The sequence below is a fragment of the Rhodnius prolixus genome, unplaced genomic scaffold (assembly GCF_049639745.1).
Source record: "Rhodnius prolixus isolate KJV_2025 unplaced genomic scaffold, Rpr scaffold_5, whole genome shotgun sequence".
Classification (NCBI taxonomy): Eukaryota; Metazoa; Arthropoda; class Insecta; order Hemiptera; family Reduviidae; genus Rhodnius; species Rhodnius prolixus.
In genome coordinates, this window is record NW_027411624.1 from 1,923,375 (window position 1) to 1,943,256 (window position 19,882).

The following is a 19,882-nucleotide window of genomic DNA, read 5'->3' on the forward strand; positions in this document are numbered from 1 at the left end:
TACCACTTACCCATGTAAGCGCTGGCGTGTAGTTGTTCAATCTGAAATCCACATACGATAAAATCAATCTAAAATCAACGATATTATCCAGTTCGCTGACCTAATCACATTCTCTATATATTGTTAACTTGTTTCATTTAAATCACTCTCGTTATTTACATTCTTACCATAATATAAAAACTATATGCAGCGTTCTTTTGTCAGGAGCGGCTCAGATCCAGACGTAAGATCCCAGCTTTTAGTGGCTGCCATAACACACAACGTACTGCGAGTTAGGTGAAAGAATCACACTGAGATTGTAAACTCGCTCATCACAGACCTCTGCAGAAAGTGAATGTGAAAGGAATCAGCTGAGAGTTAATGACAAAATGATCAAAAAAAGAAGGGGAAAGACTATGGGAAACTGGCTGTAGAAGAAGAGAATGCTGGAGCTGGAGTCTGGGAACAAAACCGATTATTCTGCTTTAAACCCTGAAAAATATTTCAAAAATTTCATAATCAGTACTCTTTGAGGATTCATTACATTGCTAAATCTTATTTATTTGGTTCCTCTTTTGTTAAAGACTGTCTTCAATTTATTTAAATCGATTACGGTCCCTTCTCAACGAATGGCAAGCTGCTTCGTTAAGTTTTAAATCAAGTTAGAGGTGAGTAGTTTTAAGATAGTAACAATAACAAAACTAAATAAATGCGCATAATATAATTTATTTACTTTGATTACAGGTGACATTGCTACAAATTAATTGATGTTTTCAAAAAGTGATTGTAACTTAAATTTTTTGTCAGTTTAAAGTACCAATATAATAACGTAAAGCTTAGATATAAACATTTTTACATTTTGATAAGTTTACTTTTATACTGAAGTATATCCTTAACATTTATTCTACAATAACACACTAATTGAAATTGTTTACAAAACGATAAATAGAAATTAATTAAATTAATGCCTCAATTCCCTATCCAAGCAGGATAGTAAATGTTTTTCACTCTTCCAACTTGGGAGAGAGTTTTGTAGGATATTATCATTTTGGGAATTATTTCAGATTGGATAGTTTCTTGAACTTTCACAAATCGTCTATTCGTAGAGACATAATTCAAAAAGATTTTTTTATCAAATTTACATTTTTAGGCTAAAATATATTACTTAATTTCCCACTGTCTTAGAGCAGTTACCTTAATCAAATTTTTCTGTAAAAATATTTTTAATAAAAGTTACTAAAGTTTTCGTTTTACAAAGAAACATCTTTAATACGTATTTAGTGAAAAAGTACAACAGGTTGGGTGATTTGGACTAAAAGGCTGATTGCGTGTCTAATAGTGGCAGCTAAACATAATATTGAACTGATTTTCCATCTTTCCATCATTTTGAGCGGACACTTGCGAATAAAAAGTTTAAAGGAAAGCTAAAAGAGCTTTTTTAGTCTAATTGTAAAGAAAATGTTTAGTAATTATGGGACTCTAAAAAAATTATTTGCTGTAAAAATTTGCGCACGATTGCAAAACTTCCTCTTACAAGAGATGTTAAAAGTTAAAAAAAAAACTGTGTGTCTCTTCAAAAAAAGACTGAACATCTAAATTCCTGAACTTACAAGAGCATTCCCTCAAATAAGTTCCAAGTTACAAATACGAAACAAAATGCAACTTATAATTGAGAATAGAAAATAAAGAATAAAAAGCTAGCCCATAAAAAAGCGCCCTAATCAGTTTCAAATTGGATGATCATCATCAGGTAGGAGTATATTCCTTGGATTACCTGCAAAATTTAGGAACTATGAAATAATAAAAGACATTTATTTAAGTTTTAAATGTATTTTATTGATTTTATTACCGAGGCAAAGCAGACAAAGTTGTAGGATATAAATTTCCTGTAATTCAGATCAGCCTGTCGTGTTGTCACCGTCAGCATAGTTACCAAGTCCCTCCTGATGTTCGGTTTCTCTTCATACCACTTACCTATGTAAGCGCTGGCGTGTAGTAGTTCCATCTGTTATCCACAAAATATTTTTGTTATTTTAATCATAATTAGACTTGAAATTTACAATTCTCATTGTAATGATCAAAAATCTATAAATGAATATACAGGGTGTACAATGTTTTGAAATTATTTTGGGATACATGATTGTGGTTGTACAGTACAAAAAGTTCGTTTAAAGCGAGTTTCGAGTTTTATTTCACTTAATATTTCAGTTCAATTACTGTTAAAAAGTGCTTATTGTTGGTCAGAAGATTAATTATTACACTTTTCCAAGTTATGAAGATAATTTGTGAGCTAAAACCTGAAGGTGTGAGAGTGTTCCTAAAGTCTTTTCTTTTGTTTTTAAAAAAAAGATGGCCTTGAAACTCTAAGAAGGAGTTGGATAACAAATTTATTTTCATCAATCTAAACGACATTTAAATTGTCTAATCGATGATATCTTTATTGAATACGATCGTATTGTTTCAGAGTTTAAAATTTAATAAATACCACAATTTTCAAAATTTGAAGTAACCTCAACAATCTTGGCTAAATTGCTTAAAAGGTTTATCGATTACACCTCTTTAAATCGATATCCAAGCTGTTTTATGGAAAGCGATAGATCGCTATTTCGATTGGATTGCAGCTTTTTTGTAGAATGTTAAGTGGTAAGGTAAGCCATGCGCTCACCCGGCGATTGGGAAAATCTAGAACCCGTGCAAGACCGTTCATGCCAAACAATTATTAAAGCCCAAAATTCGGAGACAAGGTGTGATACTTTGAACCTTAATATTTATACTTTTAAAACATTGTTTTTTATGTAGCAAGCAGCTATTGTATCATTAAAATATGATCCGTTCATTGCACAATTCGATTAACTCTAAGAAAGTAATTTTACTTAAATAATTCAATATTAATTTAATTTAAAAGTATCTTTAATATCAACAGAAAATGAAGTTCACCTGGGAACTGATGGACTGTCCACAAGAGCAAGGGACAAAGGGCGCCGCTAAGGTCAGTAATGCTTTGATGATCATCTCCGAACTAGACGGATCATTTCGTTTCAAGAGCTGAAAAGAGAATTAGTAAATGAAAGTTACAATTGTAATATACACAGGGAGGGTGCAGTGGTTATGAAGAGTGGCTTTGTAAGTAGAAAATCCTCCATTCGAATCTTGGTGAAGATATTAGTTAGCTAAAATGCTAATAGTAAAGTACGGCTCCCGATCCCGACCAAGGCACCAATTTAAGTAGTTGAACGTTAAGCTCTACCTAAAAAAGAGGCGATTACTTTATTTACATTAAGTTCTAAAAATATTAGGAAAGAAAATTAACCAACCTTAATAAATGCATAAACAAAGCCACAAGGTTGTAAAGTTGATACTAGTATTTCCCAGTATACAGGACCAGAAAACAGTTTGTTGTAATCTTTCAACAGTCTGAAACCATTTATTAAAAATTCAGTTAGCAATAGTAAAAAAAATCCGAAGTAATTTGGCAATAAAATTGTTCAATGTGAGGTCGAAGCCACAAGTGAACACAGAGGTACTCATTGTGAATTTTGCTTGTGTTGAACTGGTGCGCTTTAACGAGACACTCAATACTTGATGCCAAAACACTTCTCTCTGCAATGCTAACGATCCGCAGGTATTGACAGCACCGAAATAATTTACACCACTTGTTTAAAACTATAAACCCTTACTCAAGAATTGTATGGTGATATCTGTAGACATTCTTGTCAGCTGGTCCATTAGTTTCCAGACGATGTCGAAGTACCCGAATACAGGCGTTCAGTTCGGTTGTGAATGCAAAGAGTAATGCTGTGAACGACACGTAGTAATGGCACGTGGTGACCATAAGTAATGTATCAAACGCCATGCCGGCGAAGTAAGGCCAGTACGGGGTCAGTTTCCATGGTATCCATAACTGCGTAAAACATAAATAATAATAACAGTTTAATTCATTATTTAGCAAGATTTAGATGATAATTTGAACTGAAATTGACTGCTTTATTGACAACAAATCACTTAAGGGAACTGAGAACTATGGAAGGTTCACTTACATATCCATAAAATAAACCTATACATTTCAGCAGCAATAGTTCTTGCGGAAGGCTATTTCAATCCTTTGCTGATAATGTTTCGTAGTGGTCAAGTATAATATTGCTTGCTGACTAGTCTACCAGGGCGCTGAAGTGATATATAAATGAAAAAAAAAAAAAGTTCTCAGACTAGCTCACAGAGAACGATCACAAATATCGTAGCATGGGAGGTTAGTGATGGGAGGTTTGAGAAGGAAGGTTAGGGAAGAGAGGTTAGTGAAGGGAGGTAGAGAAGATCATTCGTCCACATGTTAGTTTTTGCGTAGTAATTTGAGCTGAGTCCGGTTAGACTAATCTATCTCCCTAAGACACTCCACCCTTGAGTCACAGATTCATTACAAAATAACTTACTAGTTGCTAGACTGGGATACTTCGGAACGCCAATACTCCTAAATAAGTGACTAATCAATTTCTTCCTAAGCGAAAATGAAGTTTTAGAATTCTATTTTTATCAACTTACATGTAGTGGTAGATGCGGTTTAATAAAGTCCGACAAGTAATCACTGAGTATACCCATGACAAATGAAAATGGTGGTAAGTATTTTAACACTCTTGAGAAAATTGTTATAAATTTATAATGTAAATTTTTCGGGCGTAATTCTATATGCCCTTCCGCTTCGTCATTTGTTATTTCCAAGCTGAATTTTTCCAATCTGTAACAGATATCACATCAGCATGTTGAGGGAAGTTGTTCGGTTACCAAAGAAAATAAGAACTACTTAAAGTGATGGAGTGCTATTCAGAGGTATGATATCCTTAATTTCTGACGAAAACAAAAAATAGAAAATCGTCATTTTTTCTAACAAAGCGTAAGCGCAAGTTAAAAAAGTTCATGTAAGATGTTAACAAAAAAGTAACGATTTAATTGTCTAAATTTAATATAATTACGATTTATATATATACAACAAATAGCTTAAGTCTCAATTACAACAGGTACCTTGCAAATAGCTCCTTAATTTCCTTCTGATGAAGCAATATATTTATTGCTTTAATCACATTATGTATGTAGATCATTACGACACCCAATACTTGTACAAAATCGACTAAACTTTGTTCTCCTTTTATTAAAGCTACAGCTAGAACAAAAATAATATAAAGTTTTTCAGTTATAGAACAATATTTGGCATAGAGTTAGTTGATTTAATTAACATTAATAAGATAAAATACAAATTTCATAAAGAGTTAGTTTATTCTATAAACCGCTGTAAACGTTCGTCAGAAATGAACCCATAATTCTCATCTTTTCGCCAGTTATTATATTTCTCGCTCCCCAAAAATTAGCGAAACTTTTCAAACGTCCATATTTGTTTATTAATTTTTTCCCCATTTGAAAAAGCAGCCCCTCTCAATTATAGCGGAGGTTTCCAAGACAAAGTGTAACAATTTAACCTGGATGTTTCGTATAGTTATCAACAGTAAAATTTCTTTGTTTCTCTAAAAAACAAAACAAAAAAATTACTGTGAGAATATAAACATCGATGTTATGTTATTAAAATAGGTTACTGATAAAATATTGGTTATAACAAAAATTATCTTTATCTCCCTCGTCAATTGATGATACTTTAGTAATTAAATTCTTTGTTAATTATCAAAATTAATTAACACTTCGAAAATTGTAAATTAAATTAAGTATACGATTATTAGACGCCCCCTATTAGCAAGTTTTTTTATAAAAGCCTTCGCCACCTCAAGCATCACAATGCTAACGAGCCAGAACATTCTTCATAGATCATTGTGCCAGCTAATTGCGAATCTCCAGATTCCTGTTGCGATTCTATGTTGGTATGTTATAGATTAAATCGGGGAAATATTATTTTTGATTGATTTTTCCAACTTACCTGTTGCCATACCAACATAGTTCACCATGACCATGTGGTGTATTGCCAGATATACAGATCTTCGATTGTTTTTGTCATAGATTAGCCCACTAAATCTAATTTGGTGATAGGCCCGCTGGATAGTTGTCATTATTTCCGGTGTCTGGAAATAGTTAAAAGAAAAAAACAAAAAATTTTTAACTCTATAAATCATACATAAAACGTAGGCTGCTTATAATTATTTTACAATTATTTTTAAGATAGTATGATTAAGACAGAAATGTCTCTGATTTATAGCGCTGTTTCATTTTTTAAGATGAAGTTCTGCGATCTCGTAAGATTAATGAAATTTCTTTTTCAAAGGAAATCCCCATTTTTTAAAATTTAAGAACATAAATAAGTTTTCAGCGGATGCAGGGATCATAATCGCTCAAATAGACCAGAGATTAGTGCTTTCCGCCTAGAGAACAGAAATAAATTCTACTTGGCAGGTGATTTACAGACAAACTAGTGGAAGACCTACACCCATCCAGGATCGGGAAACAGTGTTATTTAAGCGAGCAATGAGATGATTTTACTGTAACAATCTTTGTATTACAAAATACAATTCTATCTTGGATTGTGCATTTTTAATGGGAATCCCAAAACACCCACTTAAAAGGAAAATTCCAACTGCTCAGTGTCAGGCTAAGATAAGGTATAAGAAATTATAGTATTGGCAGTAAGAACAGGCGATGTCCTAGCTAGATTAACTGGGAGAAATGTCTTTTCTTAATAAACTTTTTTTTGGAATCGATACCAGGTTTTTGGGAATTTGCCAGGTTGACAAAATTAGGCGTCCTTGTTTTAAATTTTGTTATGACTTGTTGCTGACATTTTCTGGATACAACGTTCCAGCTACCACAAATAAACAGCCTTATCCTTCAGGTCATTGCTGGCGACCAACATGTTGTTTGGGGACCAGACTGGCTGAGAGGAATAAGTTTCGGTGAGGAGAAATATGTTCTTTTTTCAGTGGTTCTCCTCTCCCCTAAACTTAACTAGATAGCCTGGAAACTGCCAGATGTTAAGAGAGAATGTGTTTTCCATCTAGCAGATCCTCTTATTTAGGGAAGGAATCCTTGGAATATCAAAGAGAGCGATTAATATTGAATAACAAATGAGAAACTATACACGGGAACGATTATCTCTAACTTCCTACTCCCGCTCTTCTTTGAATATCCCTAAAGTGCCTGATTAGTTACCTGAAGTTGGAGGATTCTTCCTAGGATTTATCCTCCAAGATTTTTTCAAGTTGGCAGAGACAGCTTAATGTCTAAAAGTTATTGGAAGTGACCTTCCAAGAGCTTCCTTAGAGAGTCTAGTTAAATATTCATCCGGGCATAAAAGAAAGTGACTGACATGCTTATATCACGGATTCCTGATTGAATGTCTGGACATGGTGATATTTCCAGTTATCGGGCTCATATTCTTCTCTGAATGACTGTTTTGTTTGCGGCAATTCCGAATTTCGGGTGAAACTAGAAGGAGGTTCAATGAACTTAGACCCTTGATGTTTTCTCTTAAGATTTTCATTGTCCAAAAGGCTATTAATCTCAGAGGTTCAAGTCCAGCGCCTGGGCTTATCCCGGACGCGGTTTGCAATGGTCCACTTACTTTAAGGGCGCTAGGGCTTGATCCTTTACCACACTTAGAGCGCAAACGAAGGTGCCTTAACAATAGAGCTTCTCAGATTGGTTGAAGTTTTAGTTATTAACGTCTTCATTGATACAGATACACTTACTTCAGTTTGTCCCTTCATTCTTGATTCACAACAACGGTATCTTGATAACTAAAACATAACTTCTTTTAGTGACAGTTTCTGTTTTTTTCCACAGTGAGAGAAACTTTTTAAGCCAACTAATAGTGAATAAACCAAGGGAATAAACTTGTCTAGTAGTTACACTGTACACAGTGTTCTTTAAAACTGAAGATTTTTTTTTTGTAAAATACTTTTCTTAATTGCAAAAATACTTTTAAATCTGAGTTTATATTTTTAAAATTTTGATTAAATAAAGAAACACAACGCAAACTGATAAAAACAAACACAAAAGTTATTGCGGCGAAATAGCAAGTTAACTGAACGCACACTAAACAATTATTAGTTTACCGATCGGTGCACAAACTATCGCCAACTATTTAATGGCAAAGCAATAGTTGATCACTTCCTTACACTACTGCCTTCTTAATAGCATATCATTCTCTCCTTACGTGAATATTTTATGATCAGTTAATTCCAGTCTTCAACTCCTCTTTTTTCAAACATATCATTATTTTCTCTGAAAATATGTTCTCTACTCTCATTCCAAAACTGTGCTTGAGAAATACTGGGTATATAACTAATCCATACACCAGTTGATTTGTAATTATTACTGTTTGTAATGGCATATTATTATTGTTAACTAACAAGGGCCGGTGGGATTACTAAGTTTTACACAAGATAGTTGTTATTGAGGCAGTAAGATTGGTGTGGTGTTTAAGTTTTTAATGACTAAAAAGCAGCAATAATGTCTCCAGCTTTTTTAATCTATTTTCTTTTCAGTCAATCTGCCTGAATTGTTTTGTTTTTAACCTTTTTTCCCCATTTATATTTGTAGATTCTTTTCTTATTGTGAAAAAAATTATGATTACGCTCTTAGGTCATCTGGAAACTTATCTCCAGATATTTCGGATATGGTTTTTTGGAATATATCTGCCTGTTCATTAACAAGAATCCCCGCAATACTCTGGTTTCCACTGGAGAACAAGCTGCATTTCTCTATGTAATATCTCCGGGATACACTAGATGCAGTTGAGATAAGCGAGGATTTTTCTGGACCGAGAGGTATTAGTGAAATCATCATGCTTGAGATTTGTTGTATACAGGGTGACTAGAGTTATATGCTCCACCCACTTTTTTTTTTTAACACGTGTTTAATCATTTTTAATCTAGTTTATTTTCAGTGATTGACCCATTTTTTTAAACACCAATATCCAGAGATACAGCATCCAACTTTTTTTTTCAATTAGAACGTTATATTTATAGGCAGGCTAAAGTTATTTGACGTTCCAGATCTTCGACTGAGGCCACGGGATTAAGGTTAGTGTGCACTTTATTTTTTAGATATCCCCACAAAAAATACTCCATTGGGGTTAAGTCAATGAACAATACTTAAATGAAATACTTATTGCACTAAATAAGTTTTGTAGCTCGAAGCATTGATTTTAATTTTATCTTATCTTCAATAAATTAATCTATATTTTCAATAAATAAATGCTGCAGGTACAATTTTATGATATTTGGATAAAATGCAACTGAGGAGCCAGACGTTTTCATTATTATTTTGTTCTCAATTTACAAACTCGAACTATACAGATTCAAGCAACATTATATCATTTTGTTAAAACTTGTAGAGGCTATTTATATTGTATATGCTAATTTGAGTGTGAGTATGATTGGCAAAATATGTAAACATATAAAACGCATCATTTAGTGGCTACGCTACTTGAGATTCAAAACTCTTATTCTGTGTTTTACCTTGTTTTATCTTGTGAGGTCTCTTTTATTTTGCGTTTTTTTAATTCTTTTTATTCATTTCAGTCCACTTGTCATTATAATTCTGTTTCCAATCTCCAAAATATTTTTAATGATAATGGATGATATCGTTGAGGGATTCTGTTCAGCATATTGCCAATCAATTTTTACTTGGCTCCACTTTTCGAAGCAGCTTGCCATTCGTTGAGGAAGGACAGTTATCGATTTAAGTAAATTGAAGACAGTCTTTAATAAAAGTAGTGCCAAGTAAAAATGAATCAATATACTGAGCTGTCTTGAATGTGTTTAAATCGATAACTGTCCTTCCTCAACGAATGGCAAGCTAGTTCGTAAAGTTTTAGTTAAACTTAGAGGTGGGCAGATATAAGGATTTATTAAAACTGACTGGCATTACAGTTGCATAAGTGTTGACCGTCTAAATCTGCACGAAAAAGCGTAACGTGGAAAAGAACCCATCTTGAATTTTTTTTTTTTTAATAAAAGATAAAATTCCCAAATTTTCTTTAAAATATAGGGCAAATCCTCGTTTCAAATAGGGCATTTTTTTTTTATGCAACAATTTGGATTTAATAGATTTCGAGAAAATGAGCGAAAACGGCACTTTCAAAAATTGTTGATTGTTCTTGGCTTTCTTCTTCTTGCTACCTTTTGTGAAAGCAATGTAGCGCCTGAACGAGCGGACCGATTTTCAGGAATGTGATGTCATTTGATTTGGAATTTCATTAGATGTTTAGGGGTCTCAAAGCTGAACATGCAGTGGAAGAGGAGTAAGCCCTATTTATGTATTGCCCCCTCTTGAATATTTTTATTACTTATAACTCTGTAAATCTTGGCCTGATTTTGATAAAGTTTGGCAGGAAGAAGGATTTTGTGCTTCCCGAAGTAAAAAAAGCGCACATCCTGCTCTTTCTCCTACTGAGCGGAAGTTCAAATGATCAATGTGTAAACTAATTTTCACGAATTCAATTCGAAATTTTATGAAAGATATGGCTTTTTGGGGTCTCGATGGTATTACTTTAGGAGTATTAAACTCCTAAACTTCTTAAACTATTATTAAATAATAAAAATAATAAAACTTCGCCACATTTTAATAAAATTTTGCTGGAAGAAGTTGTGGCAGGGGAATCATTGCAATTGTGCCGTATTGGCAGTTTGATCTTTCTTTGAATTTTATTTTTTATTACATTTCTTAAGAGAAATAATTTGTTCGTGGTTTAATTAAGTACCTTCCACTTTTATTCGGAACCTTTTACCTAATTTTTTTTTTTTTTTTTTTGCGGAGCCAGCAGCTCTAAGAGTCATATTGAACAATCTCTCCAGTGTATAGATAAAGTTCCGTTGGTACACAATATAAAGATATATTGAAAGTATTGATTATTCCTAATGTTAAGTAAATCTGCAAACCTAGATATGCATCTTTACAGAATAAACTTTCAAAGGTTTGGAATTTTTTGGAAAACGGCATTATCGATTATTTTAAAAGTTAGAATGATAACTAAAGAAACACTAAACTATTACTTTCATTGGAAACGATAACTAAAACGAAAATAACTGGATGTTTATTACTTGGAAATCTATGACATTGAAGTCAAATGTTTATGTGTATGGACCTCCAGAACCTTAAGGCATGAATAAAAACTTTGCATCCCCTATTCCCGGCCTAAATCAGTCCATTTATTCTAGATATCTTTATATTGATTTATCATTAGATATATTTAAAGTTGTTCAAAGCAAGGAACAAAAAGAAAAATGTATAGATTGAAGGCACAAAATTTTACAGTATAAAAATTTAGGTTTAAGTGTTCGTTATACGACAAAAGTTACATATATCAGCAAGTACCCAACATTTAATTCATACTACAGCTCGTAATTTCAGCCATTAAGAACGTACAGAAAAGCATATTCAAATTTTTTGCAACAATATTAGCATTTAAGTAATTTTACTGCATTATATTTTAATTAATACTGTTTAAAATTCATTTGATGTCACAGACCCTTATGCTAGTCATTTTCACATACAAAATATTTGTTCAGTAAAGTGTAGCACCCACTTAGATTGATTGTAATATAAGGTATCAAATTATTAATAATTAAAATCTTTAAATAACAGCCCTACGCAAATAAACATACAAAATGGCGGTGAACATTAGGTGAAAAGTGACCCACAATTTTCTTTTACCTACTTCCCAAGAAAATAGCCATTATACCCAATTTTCTGTTTACGCTTACATTTAGCAAGAAAAATCTTCAATTTTTTATGTTTTTATTGAGAAAAATTTTTATTGCATAAATTGATACTTCATCAAATACCTGCGGGGGAAAAATTAGTAAAAAAAATAAACTTTTATTTTTCATAGAAATAATTAACAATAAAGAATTGGCCAATCAAAGTGAAGAATGGAAGTGTGAAAAGTAGGCTGGTTGAAGAGCCAATCAAAAACTGGAACTAAACCACGCCTACCTTCATGTATGTCTCACCACGCCCCTTTGGCTCGTAATAAAATGGAAGATCTGTATTTTTCTACTTTCTATTGCTTTAGCTAATTTTATTTAAATTTAAATTAAAATTTAATAAAGTAAATTACTTAATGGTATTATTGTTATAAAAATTTAAATATAACATAAACTTTTACGTAGTTTCTAAATGGCTGAAATTACGAGCTGAAGTATCTAACAAAAGATTGGGCTTGCTGATTTGGTGTTACTGATTTTGTCGTTTAATCAACCTTTAAACATAACATATTAAACTGAAAGTGTTAATTGAGGAGACTGGATAGTATCAATAAATAAAAATGTGCATAATTTAATTTATTATTTACTATGATTACAGGTAACATTGCTACAAATTAATTGTTGCTTTGAATAAGTGATTGTAACTTAATTTTTTTTTGTCTGTTTATTGTAACAAAATAATAACGTAAAGCTCAGATATAAATATTTTACAAACAATTAATTTTAAAAAATCAAAAGCTAACTTTAATAACCTTTTTACTGAAGTATATGCTTGACATTTATTAAAAAATAACATTCTGTAATAATAATAATTGAAGCGAATTTTTTTACTTTCTAGGTAGTCTTTAAAATGTTAAAGAACCAACTGTAACTATTAAAGTAGTGAATCAACTTCCAATCAAAACAGGATTGTTTCTCTTTCTCCTTATTCTTAGGGGAGAGTATTCTTTGATATCATCTATTTGTGAATGATTTCAAATGTTAAATTTAAATCTTTAACAAAATTCTTGAATTTTCAGAAATCATCTACTTGTAAGGAACGTAATCCAAAATGATTTGTTCAACAAAAACCACATTTTCGGGCTAAAATACAGTTGTTTTTTTACCATCTATGGTTAGTAACATGAATCAAAGTTTTCTGTGAAAACATTTCGAATGAAAGTTACAAAGCTGCTTCAATTTAATGAGAATCATTGCAACAGTTACTGAAAAAGAATGCAGAAAGTTCAGCAAACTTACATGAGCTTTCCTTTCAAAAATAAGTTCCAAGTTATAAATACGAAACAGAGTGCAAGTTATAATTGTGAATTAAAAAAACAAACAAAAAGCTTGCACTAATCATCATCAAATTGGATGATCATCATCAGATAGGAGTAAATTCCTTGAATAACCTGCAAAATAAACCCAGATAATTTTAAAAACAAATAAATTATAAACAAATATATTATATTTGTACAGTAAAGTGTATTTTATTAAATTTATTACTGTGGCATAGCAGGCAAAGTTATAGGAGATGAATTTCCTGTAGTTCAGATCTGTTTTTGGGTGGTCACTGTCAGTAAAGTGACTAAATTCTTTCTGATCTTTGGTTTCTCTTCGTACCACTTGCCCAAGTAAGCGCTGGCGTGCAGTCGTTCCATCTGAAAAGTACATACAATATGATTTTTATTATAATTGATTTGAAATTTAAAATCCCAGTATTAAATGTCTATAATTATAAATATGAATGGTCAACAAATGGTGAAATGTTCTTTGGAAAGCGAATGATGTTCTACCGTTAATATTATCGCATATGCGATAAAAAAAAAAGGGTTGAAACAAGCGGTAAATTTATATTTTGTGACTTCTATTGAACATATCTTCAAAATATATTATGTATGTTTCATTAGAATTTACTTTAATATTTTATATTACAGCAAGGCTCTCGCAGTAAAAAAGAAGTTCACCTGAGTACTGATGGCTTGTCCACAAGAACATGGAACAAAGGGTGCCCCGAGACATAGTAGCGCTTTGATGATTACTTCCGTACTAGCAGGATCTTTTCGTTTTAAGAGCTGAAAATGAAGAAAAAAGATGACAAGAATCTTTTCGTGGTACACAGATAGTGCAGGTTATAATTACCTCGAGCGAAGAAATGGGATATCCACTTTTAATTGGGATTAGAAGTTAACGGTTAGCTCTGAGTTAGGCTAAATGATTGCTAACAACAGTTTAGAATTCTAAAGCATATTTTGTGTTTAACGAGCGAATATTGTTCGGAGACCGGCTCATTCCTCTCACTCACTCTCTCTCTCTCTCTCTCTCTCTCTCTATATATATATATATATATGTGTGTGTGTGTGTATCAATATTACTCAAGAAAGAAGAAAAATCGTAAAATCGTAGAAAGTTTAAATCTGATAGTTGGACCAAAAGACGTAAAACAGTTTTGAGCAACATCAACCAACCGAAACTATCAATTTCTTGAATCAATTTTTACATAATATTATCACTTGTTCTTATTAGAATGATCAAATATGATGATTTAACTATTTAATGTTGTAGGGTATCCAGAGGAAGTAGATATGTTCAAATAGAACTTGAAGCTTTGTACAATAAATTAAAAAAGGTTTACATCTCCTTCAACCCAGAAAACTGTCTAGACTACTTAGGTTATCTCAAGGAAGGCAAGGACACAGGAATTTAGAAACAACCACTCCCTGCACACTCTTCCATCAACGCCCCGTCCAGGAAATATATCTTCCAACTAAGTTCTAGGAAAAAAGAGGTGACTCAATTCGTTTAGAAAATTTGATTTAGGATTCCCAACGAAAACAGTTTTTTGTTTTTTCTTTAACAAAATATTTTACTTCAATATTGAAATAACTTTGTTTTGTAATAGTTTGCTTTTGAGCTTTTCGTCAAGACTTTTTGCTTGTGTTTCTTTTTACAAGGATGTGAAACGAATCTAAGGTAACTACAATTCTGAAAATATTGAATTTGAAAATTTAAACAAACCTTAAGAAATGCATAAATAAAACCCAAAGGTTGTAGAGTTGATATCAAGATTTCCCAGTAAACAGGTCCAGAAAACATTTTATTGTAATCTTTCAACAGTCTGAAACAAATTATTAAAATTCAGTTAGCAATGAAAAAAAAAAACAAATCCAAACTAAGTTTGTTGTATAATTGCGGTTCGTGGGAAGGGATTAGCTATGAGGTTAGCATACTGGACTCCCACGCGGAGGTCCCGGGTTCGAATCCAGCTGCTGACCCTTAGATTTTCTCTTCCTAGGAGCTTCTTACAGCTCACTGTCCGGTGATGGACAGTGTTGTCTGTAACGAGAGAACACTGTCCGGAGGCCGGCAGTGCACTGGAAAAAGCTCCGGGCGCCAATAACCAAAGATGTTGACGCGCCTTAAATCATAAAAAAAAAAAAAAAAAAAAAAAAAAAAAATTGCGGTTCGATGTGATGTCGATACTGCAGGTTAACACTTTGGTGAACCTTGTAAATTTTGCTCTCGATAAACTGTTAAAGCCGGTGCACTTTAGGGAAGAATTTATTTAAAAGTTCTGCTTTTATTATACTATACTCAATTTGGTTAAATTGAAGCGCACCGAGGTACCTCAGTTTATAATATCTCAGGGTCTTCTGGTTACATAGTGTATTTGGATAATCGGATGGAGAAGAAGGCTGCACAGAATTACCAGGTAATAACCCGGGATTACAGAATGTTGCTGATCAATCTCTGTGCGTGATTTTCTCAACCTGACGGATTGCTGAATTTAAGTTCAAGGATACATCCCATTAGGAGAGCTGGTCTTGGCAAAGTTGAAATATTGCCTGTATCCAAGGCATGGAAGAATGATTTGTGTTTATATAAATTTATTATTTTGATATAAATTAAAAAATTCTTACTTTAGGATCATTTGGTGATATCTGTAGACATTCTCATCAGCTGGCCCATTAGTTTCCAGTCGATGTCGGAGTACCCGGACACAGGCGTTCAGTTCGGTTGTGAATGTAAACAATAGAGTTGTGAAGGACATGTAATAGTAGCCCGTGGTTTCCGTAAGTAATGTATCAAACACCATGGCGGCGAAGTAGGGCCAGAATGCTGTCATTCTCCAAGGTATCCACAACTGTGAGAAATCATCAGTCATAGTAATAATTTATTATTATATTTATTTAATTATTTTTTACTTTTTGAAGTTCAAGGCGCGTCAACATCTAAGGTTATTGGTGCCCGGAACTTTTTTCTAGTGCCGGCCAAGGAAACGAAATTCTGAGGGGCAGTTGCCAGACTTCCGGGTTCACTGCTTGGAAATCTGGTACTTAACCACTGAGCCCTTCCCCAGTACTATTTACTACTTCCGTTTTAGAAAGGTTTGCCCGATAATTCAAATTGTTATTAATTTTATTTAATTAAATACAAAGCAACTTCCAAGGGAAATGATAATAAAGAAAAAAGTCACTCCTAACAGGAAATCACTGTAAAAAATAACTTTTCAGTTTGTTGTAGGAAGCGGTGGGAACTTGGCTCAAAACCGGATGGGTTTAACTGGGAAATGAGGCTTTTCTCAGAATAGTTTTAAGAAGTAAATGGAAAGAAGAGGTGCAATGTATCACGTCTTTTGATGCCTATTGTCGATTAACCTTATAGAACTCCTCTAGAACCAAATAATTCATGACTTTAGCCTCAGTCACTATGAATCATAGCTGCAGAATCTTTGAATCTAGAAAGAATTATCTTTTCCAAACCTCTAATATCCTGGCCCAATTTTTTTTTTTTTTTTTTTAATAGAATCGATGTCCTCAAGAGAAGGTGCTGGAAAGTCCCTTTATATCGCCTCATGAAACAGCAGAACTTTTAATTTTCGAGTAAGGCCAGCCTTTTTTCTGGACAGCTAGTTCTGGGCTTCCGAATTTGATGAGGGATTGGGAAATCCGTGAACGAATACCTAGGTCTGCCAGATTCACTAACAATGGGTTTAAACGAAGAGGTCTAATTCTTAATCCATTCCTTCCTATTACAAAAAAAAAGAAAGTTAAAATCTAAGTCAAATAACTTACTTGAAAAGGAAGATGGGGTTTAACAAAGTCTGTCAGGTAATCACTAAGTACACCGATGGCCAACGAAAATGGTGGTAAATACACCAGAACGTTAGAGATAAGTGATATAAATTTAGTTTGTAAATTTTTTGGTCTAAGTTCAATATGTTCTTCCGCTTCATCGTGTGTAACATCCAAGCTGAATTTGTCCATTCTGTAACAGATCAGTTAGTAAATAACTTGGGAGTAAACTAAAAATTAATTCAGCAGGACTACTTAATGGTGTTACTCATTAAAAGTAATTTTTCAATTTTCACATTTTTCTGCCAGCAAATTCCTTTGATGGTTGAAGTTTGGGGGTCGAAAGATAAGAGAATTCAGATTTCAGCTGAACCGGATCGATGTACGCACTTCTAAATCTTATAGAGCAGGAATCTTCTTCCTTATTCCAAATTATGAATTTTTAATGAAAAATTATTATTTAATAATTTTATTAAAGTGTCTAAAAGTTTGCCTATATGTACAATCCTTCTCCATATATTTGCCATATCCTCTTAGGCTTTGCACGAATAAAAATAGGAATTTGTTTAACTTTGGAGCAAGCAAAAATGGAAAAAGGTTTATTTAAAGGAATATAAGAAGTCTAGAACGAAAAGTTACTCCAGGTATGCTTAAAAAGCAACAACTTTCGGCAATTAATTAAATTAAATTAACTCCATTGATTAAATGCTTTATTAATGATATAGGTACCTGGCAAATAGCTCCTTAATTTCGTTCTGATGTAGAAATACATTTGCAGCTTTTACCACATTATTTATGTAGATCATTGCGACTCCCAATACTTGTACGAAATCGACTAAACTTTGTTCTCCTTTTATTAATGCTATAGCTGGAAGATAAAATAAGTAAATAAATAAGTTATTTATAAGATAACGTTTGGGAGAATATTTAGCCAATATGTAATTTATTTAATAATGTTTTACTTGAAACACTCATTCGAAATGTAAAATCATTTAGAAGTGTACAAGAATCGGAAAGTATTTTTGTAGAAACTCTTTTAACGTCACTTACCTGAAGCTAGGCCAACATAATTCAGCATAAATGCATGGTATATCGCAAAAAATCTGGATCTTGGATTGTTCTTATCAACAATTAGCCCACTAAATCTAATTTTGTGATAGGCCCGCTGAACTGGTGTCATCTCTTTAGGTGCCTAAAAAACACAGTTGAAGAAAATACTTCAAAAATTGCTATGTCTTATGTTTTTTACTTTGAACATAAAAATTTGCTGTAAATAATCTTAACGATTTTCTCTCTTTACAATTTACGAAATTAGCTCCCCTAGAACTGTATTCGCAGAGAAAAAGTATAAACCACAACTGACAGGCCTAACAACACACCTTCTGCCCACATTCAAGTAAATATCTTTATCAATTCCCAAGAAAACTATAAAAAAAGTGATAAAGCCTTACTGTATGCTCTCGGAATTTTAGTTCATATTTACACAGCTATTCTCTACTTAAAATAGCACTTTAAAATACAGCCTCATATCTCCCTCCCCCTATGAATCACGCATAAAGTTGTCTAGAATTTTTATAATAATTAAAATAGCTTTACAAATATGTGCTCTGTATATAAAGTAAGAAGAAAATTTCTGAATAAGATGGCTGATAGTTTAGCAAAAACAAATAAAAAAAATATAACTGAAATTGGCCATATTTCTCTTTCTTCATGGTTTTGTAATTCAGTAACACTTACCTTAGGCTGTGCCTTCATTATTATTTTACATAAAAACGAAACACTTTGAAAGAAATAAATATTGCTGTCACTCTAACAGTGATTTGATCACCAGAAATTATCTACTTTTAGAAATAGTTATAATTTAGGACTCTGAAGTTTTACCACTGAGATAAACTTAATTATATGAAGAGATTTCAACTCTGGTCAACCAAAAATTAATTGTGAATTATTGAGGGGGGGGCTTATTTGCAATAAAACACAAGTTTCCCCAAAAAACAAAAGAATTTGTTCTTTTTGAGTTATAATTTCCTAAATGATTTAACTCTGAGAGTTTATAGTTTCTAAGTTTATGCAAATAAATGAAAATCAAGAGTACTTATGAAAACAAAGTTATTGAGGCTAGATAGCGTTTATAGTTTAACTGGACATACCATTTATGGTTTACCGATCGGTATGAAAACTACTGCAGACTAGTGGAAAAACAGCTGATCACTTCTTTAAAACAATTGCTTTCTTAATAGCACATCATTCTGAATATTTTAAGAATAGTTCGTTAATTCCAGTCTTCAACTCCGCTTTTTTCAAACTTATCATTATTTTCTCTGTAAATATGTTCTCTATTCTCATTCCAAAATTGTGCTGGAGAAATACTGGGTATATAACCAATCCATACACCAGTTGATATGTGATTATTACTGTATGTAATAACATATTATTGTTAACTAACTATAATAGTAGAATAATTACGTTTTTATTCAAAATAGTATGTAATTTAGGCTGTAGGTTTGGGTGGTGTTTAACTTTTTATTGACCACAAGCATGTCAAATGTCTCATGTTTTTTTAATCTCTCTTCTTTTCTATCAATCTGCCTACAATTTTTTCTGATATGTCTTTTATATTTGCAGATTTTGAGTTTTTACTTTGAAAAACATTATCGGCCTAATATAAAGAAATAATGAAAAAATAGGGTTCTTTACGGACGACGGTGTTATCATTTTTCAAATGTAAAACATTTTTTTTTTATCTTAGCAGGTTGATTTAAATAGCAACACACTCTGATACGGCCATTGATGTTCTCAATTAAATGTTAGGTCGTTAGACAGTAAAACATTTTCAATGTTGACTTCATCAGATGAACATTTGTTCCTCTCAATGCATCAGCTTTCATTGTAGCTTTAGTAAATGTAATTATTTGGAGGCGGGAACTTCTTTAAAACTTCTGTTATTATTTTTTGTAAACTAAGACGCAATCTTTTTAGGTGAGAGAAGTTAGATTTGAGTTGTAAATGCATTCATTATTTTTTAAATTTAAAAATATCTTTTATTTAGGAGAGAAGGAGCTTAATGAGAGTGAAAAGCACTTAATTAATTTTTTGTGGTTTTCAAAATAACTTAAGCAACATGATCTCTTTAGATTAAAAAATCAACCA

At 32.4% G+C, this 19,882-nt stretch overlaps 2 protein-coding genes and 1 long non-coding RNA gene across 8 annotated transcripts; 1 reads left to right on the forward strand and 2 right to left on the reverse strand.

The window, feature by feature from the left end:
• Window positions 1–1,312: 1,312 nt before the first annotated feature.
• On the reverse strand, window positions 1,313–8,353 carry LOC141459000 (odorant receptor 85b-like). Of its 3 annotated transcripts, XM_074137644.1 has the most exons (9): window positions 7,656–8,353; window positions 5,894–6,035; window positions 4,993–5,131; window positions 4,516–4,708; window positions 3,657–3,880; window positions 3,294–3,393; window positions 2,917–3,024; window positions 1,829–1,984; window positions 1,313–1,753 (listed from the first exon to the last, which is right to left on the reverse strand). In XM_074137644.1, the coding sequence occupies exons 1-9, from the start codon at window positions 7,671–7,673 to the stop codon at window positions 1,697–1,699; spliced, it is 1,137 nt and encodes a 378-aa protein (XP_073993745.1). In that variant the 5' UTR covers window positions 7,674–8,353; the 3' UTR covers window positions 1,313–1,696. The 3 variants fall into 3 exon arrangements, with proteins under 3 accessions (XP_073993745.1, XP_073993747.1, XP_073993746.1); XM_074137646.1 differs by lacking the exons at window positions 5,894–6,035; window positions 7,656–8,353 and adding an exon at window positions 5,742–5,881; XM_074137645.1 differs by lacking the exons at window positions 5,894–6,035; window positions 7,656–8,353 and adding an exon at window positions 5,742–5,868 and having other exon boundaries at window positions 4,993–5,489.
• LOC141459003 (uncharacterized) lies at window positions 4,092–12,836 on the forward strand. The gene is made up of 5 exons (XR_012461348.1): window positions 4,092–4,589; window positions 4,718–4,800; window positions 8,551–8,735; window positions 8,855–8,990; window positions 12,698–12,836. It is a non-coding gene; the product is annotated as an uncharacterized lncRNA (long non-coding RNA).
• LOC141459001 (uncharacterized) lies at window positions 12,418–19,017 on the reverse strand. Of its 4 annotated transcripts, none has more exons than XR_012461341.1 (10): window positions 18,883–19,017; window positions 17,783–17,924; window positions 17,462–17,600; window positions 16,733–16,925; window positions 15,578–15,801; window positions 14,676–14,775; window positions 13,625–13,732; window positions 13,164–13,318; window positions 12,918–13,069; window positions 12,418–12,816 (listed from the first exon to the last, which is right to left on the reverse strand). XR_012461341.1 is itself a non-coding variant. In XM_074137647.1 (9 exons), exons 1-8 carry the CDS (start codon window positions 18,485–18,487, stop codon window positions 13,208–13,210), a joined length of 1,035 nt encoding a protein of 344 aa, XP_073993748.1. In that variant the 5' UTR covers window positions 18,488–18,852; the 3' UTR covers window positions 12,418–13,069; window positions 13,164–13,207. The 4 variants fall into 4 exon arrangements, 1 of the variants encoding a protein (XP_073993748.1); XR_012461340.1 differs by lacking the exon at window positions 18,883–19,017 and adding an exon at window positions 18,470–18,852; XR_012461342.1 differs by lacking the exon at window positions 18,883–19,017 and adding an exon at window positions 18,184–18,420.
• Between the last annotated feature and the right edge of the window lie 865 nt (window positions 19,018–19,882).